The sequence below is a fragment of the Cucurbita moschata genome, unplaced genomic scaffold, assembly GCF_002738365.1.
Source record: "Cucurbita moschata cultivar Rifu unplaced genomic scaffold, Cmos_1.0 Cmo_Scf00052, whole genome shotgun sequence".
Classification (NCBI taxonomy): domain Eukaryota; kingdom Viridiplantae; phylum Streptophyta; class Magnoliopsida; order Cucurbitales; family Cucurbitaceae; genus Cucurbita; species Cucurbita moschata.
In genome coordinates, this window is record NW_019268568.1 from 929,682 (window position 1) to 933,020 (window position 3,339).

General features: G+C 38.0%; 1 protein-coding gene and 1 long non-coding RNA gene across 2 annotated transcripts in view; one reads left to right on the forward strand and one right to left on the reverse strand.

Annotated features, from left to right (window-relative positions):
* The window catches only part of LOC111436216, a 13,084-nt gene extending 11,524 nt beyond the window's left edge, over positions 1 to 1,560 (forward strand). The window contains exon 3 of the long non-coding RNA XR_002709197.1: positions 1,266 to 1,560. This is a non-coding gene — a long non-coding RNA (uncharacterized LOC111436216). The remainder of the gene's footprint in view (positions 1 to 1,265) is intronic.
* Positions 1,561 to 1,947: 387 nt separating this feature from the next.
* The window catches only part of LOC111436215 (transcription factor bHLH35-like), a 2,933-nt gene continuing 1,541 nt past the window's right edge, over positions 1,948 to 3,339 (reverse strand). Inside the window, exons 3-5 of the mRNA XM_023073951.1 lie at positions 2,972 to 3,190; positions 2,725 to 2,895; positions 1,948 to 2,133 (exon numbers count right to left, since the gene is read on the reverse strand). Coding sequence (XP_022929719.1) covers positions 2,050 to 2,133; positions 2,725 to 2,895; positions 2,972 to 3,190 — 474 coding nt within the window. The 3' untranslated portion in view covers positions 1,948 to 2,049. The remainder of the gene's footprint in view (positions 2,134 to 2,724; positions 2,896 to 2,971; positions 3,191 to 3,339) is intronic.

A 3,339-nucleotide genomic window follows, 5' to 3' on the forward strand; every position in this document is an offset into this window, starting at 1 on the left:
GAGAGGTTGAAGACGAGCGCGTGAAGGACACGCGAGGCGCGTGGGAGGCCGCGAGTGGAAGTGCGACTGTGCGAGGATCAGGCGCGTGAGAAAACAAACATTGACCTTGTGTTGGCGCGTGAGGGCGCGTGCGAAGGTATTTTTGCTCCCGGTTTGTCCCGTTCGACTCCTTTTGACCTGTCCTACCAAAATTGGTCTATACTTATGTTGAAATTGATAAAATATAGGTCTAATAGGAAGGAATTGTGTTGAAATACTATTAAACGTACATTCAAGGGGGAAAAAGGAGTTCGAAACCAAGTAAGTAGCGTATCGACCTTTGAACTCGTTCTTAACTTGTTTTACAACATGTGAGTATGTTGTTTACCTGATTAAGAGCTTGATAAGTTATGATGAACTTTGATGATATTTAGTGTTTATTGTATATTGTGACTGCTTGCCTGTGATGTAAGCGTGATATAAATGATTGTCAGAATGTTCTACGTGTTGATCATGATACATGTATTGAAGCATGCAGTAACTGTGAGTATGTTATGCATGTTAATGGAAAGGTTATGACTCTAGATATGCTTATTGGTGGTTGAGCTATGGCTTATTTATATGGGTATGATAGTCTACTAATTCCCGCGGAGTTCCTGGCCAACGCGCTGTGTGCTAAGTCAGGGAGCAGGAGTACTCCTGACCGTTGGTATATGAGATAAACAGGCCGCCAGAGCAATTAGTAGACGGGCCGTATTTGACCGAGAGCGAGTCTTACATACGAGTCCGAAAATTCTAGATAAGCATATCGAGAGAGAGTCAGTAACCTAGCTGGAGGTAACTGAGATACCTCATTAACGAACAGATGACCCTAGTAAGAGAACTAGGAGTCAGTGATGAATAAAACGTAAAAACACCTAGAAAGATTAGTTATAAACCTGTGAATGATAAACTAGCTACTTACTGAGTATTCTAATTACTCATCAGAATTATTATAACTTTTCTTTCCAGATGTAGATGCTGCTGGCCAGCCGAGGACGAGACCAGCGGGTTAGAGACTACTGGGAATCCATGTCTGGGTCTGTTTTGTAATTATGCTTTCGTTGTCAAGAATTTACCTTAGTCGTTTTAAGTTTTTTTTAAAGTACTGTTTTTCTTTATTAAAATATTTTACCGGATGTTTTTAGAAATATTTTTAATTTTATGATTGGGTATCAGAGTCTCTTAATATTGTCGATAGTAACTCCTGTTAATCGCGTTGGCGATGAGCGGGTGTTACAAGGAAGCATGATCCCAACAACCTTTGGACCGATAGGCAGTAGACTATACCACGAGAAAAGCGTGATTGTCCTCAATTAAAATAGGAGATTTGAACTTTAGATCTCTTAATTGAGAATATAGTTAGAGTGAAGTTGGAAAATCTCCCTCTTGAACTAGCCTTCGACATTATCTTATTCAAATTTTCAGGTCTAGTCTTGGCTGATATATATATATTTTCTACCATGACTAAATTGTCAACTGTCTTCAACAACATCATGTTTCTATTATTTCTTAAAAAAAAAGAAAAAGATTTGATTTTTCTATGAGATCTCAAATACTTTAGTAGGTGTCCTTCCTATTGTTTTTTTCCAATAATTGAACCATGTATTTAGTGTCATAAACAAAACAATCATTTTCACCATTTTATCTCTCTCAAATTATTATTTTCTCTGGTCTGGTGAGTGAGAAAGAATATTCTCTGACTTTTTACCCCAAAAAGCTATTGAGAAAGAGAGAGAAAGGAGAAACAATTGTACTAGATATTAGTTAGATGACAAAGCTGTGAGACACACAAAACATGTCCATGTGGTTCACCAAATGTCATAAACAAAACAATCATTTTCACCATTTTATCTCTCTCAAATTATTATTTTCTCTGGTCTGGTGAGTGAGAAAGAATATTCTCTGACTTTTTCCCCCAAAAAGCTATTGAGAAAGAGAGAGAAAGGAGAAACAATTGTACTAGATATTAGTTAGATGACAAAGCTGTGAGACACACAAAACATGTCCATGTGGTTCACCAAATGCTCATCATATAGGGTTTTGTGGGTCACTAATTGCTGCAATTGCTGCTTCTATTTTTACCTTTACTTCCTCTTCCTCCGCTATCTCCTCCTGTTGTCACCAAAAACCACAATAACATACCCATGAGATAGGGTTCATATGTTCTACATTGCTGACGTTTATTCTACAAGTGGTAATGTAACAGTTCAAATCTACTACTAGACGATATTATTTTCTTTAAGTTTAAGCTAGATACTAGGTGATGTGCCAATGTTGGATGGACAGGGGAATGGGGGGCTGAACTACCAGTATCCGATATTATTTTCTTTAGGCTTAAGCTAGATACTAGGTGATGTGAAAGTCGAAAGACAACCGCATCTACCCACGATGGAGGGCTTGGATCAAAGAATTTGTTCTTTGACCATATGAAAGGGTAGGATACGATAGTGGAAGACAATAACAGGGTCTGATAGAACAAAAGCGTGAGCAAATACCCCATGGCGCCCCATCACTCTTCACTCCATATCCCCTGATCTAAATCATGGGGCTGCAACCTTAGCTATCTATAATAATAATAATAATAATAATGGGGAAATATAAAAGAATGGGCAGAGGTTTTGGGAGGAAAAAATAAAGAAAGAACTCAGAGCTCTACAGGTGATGGGATTCTAGAAAATAAAAAAACAAAAACAGAGGACTGACCTCAAGGAAGAGCGTGATCAAAAGCTTGTTGGCAACAATGGTGATGGTGGCCGTAATAATCTTCATCTTAAGCGATTCAATAACTTGGCAGATTTTCATTATGGTGTCGCTCCTTCTTTCGCACGTCAAGCTCACCATCATCGTCTTCTCTCCCATGTAATTCACCCTCAACTGCTTAAACAATTCCAACAATCTCAATTTCAAACTAAAAAACACAAAAAAGCCCTAGAAATTTCAATTTCCTTACGTCGAGAACTTCGATCGGGAAAGACGGCGGCGGCTCCGGTACTTGCCGATTCTTATTCGTTCTCTTCTCCCTCAAGATTCCGTCATAGTCTTCGTTTGTTGCTCTGTTCTTGATTTTGCCTGATTCCAGATCTGAGATCTCCGCTTCGATTCTCTTCTCTTCCGCTCGCAGCTCTTGGATGTACTCGATCGCGTCTTTTATTATCGATGCCTTGTCCATCTGCGTTAATAAATTCCAATTTGTTGTGGCAAAATAAATTACAAAATGTATTTTCGATATTCAATTTTATTTTGTCTCACCTAATTATATTATTATAATCTTTCACCTTACAAATAATTTACCTGAAAAAAAAAAAAAAAAAAAAAAAA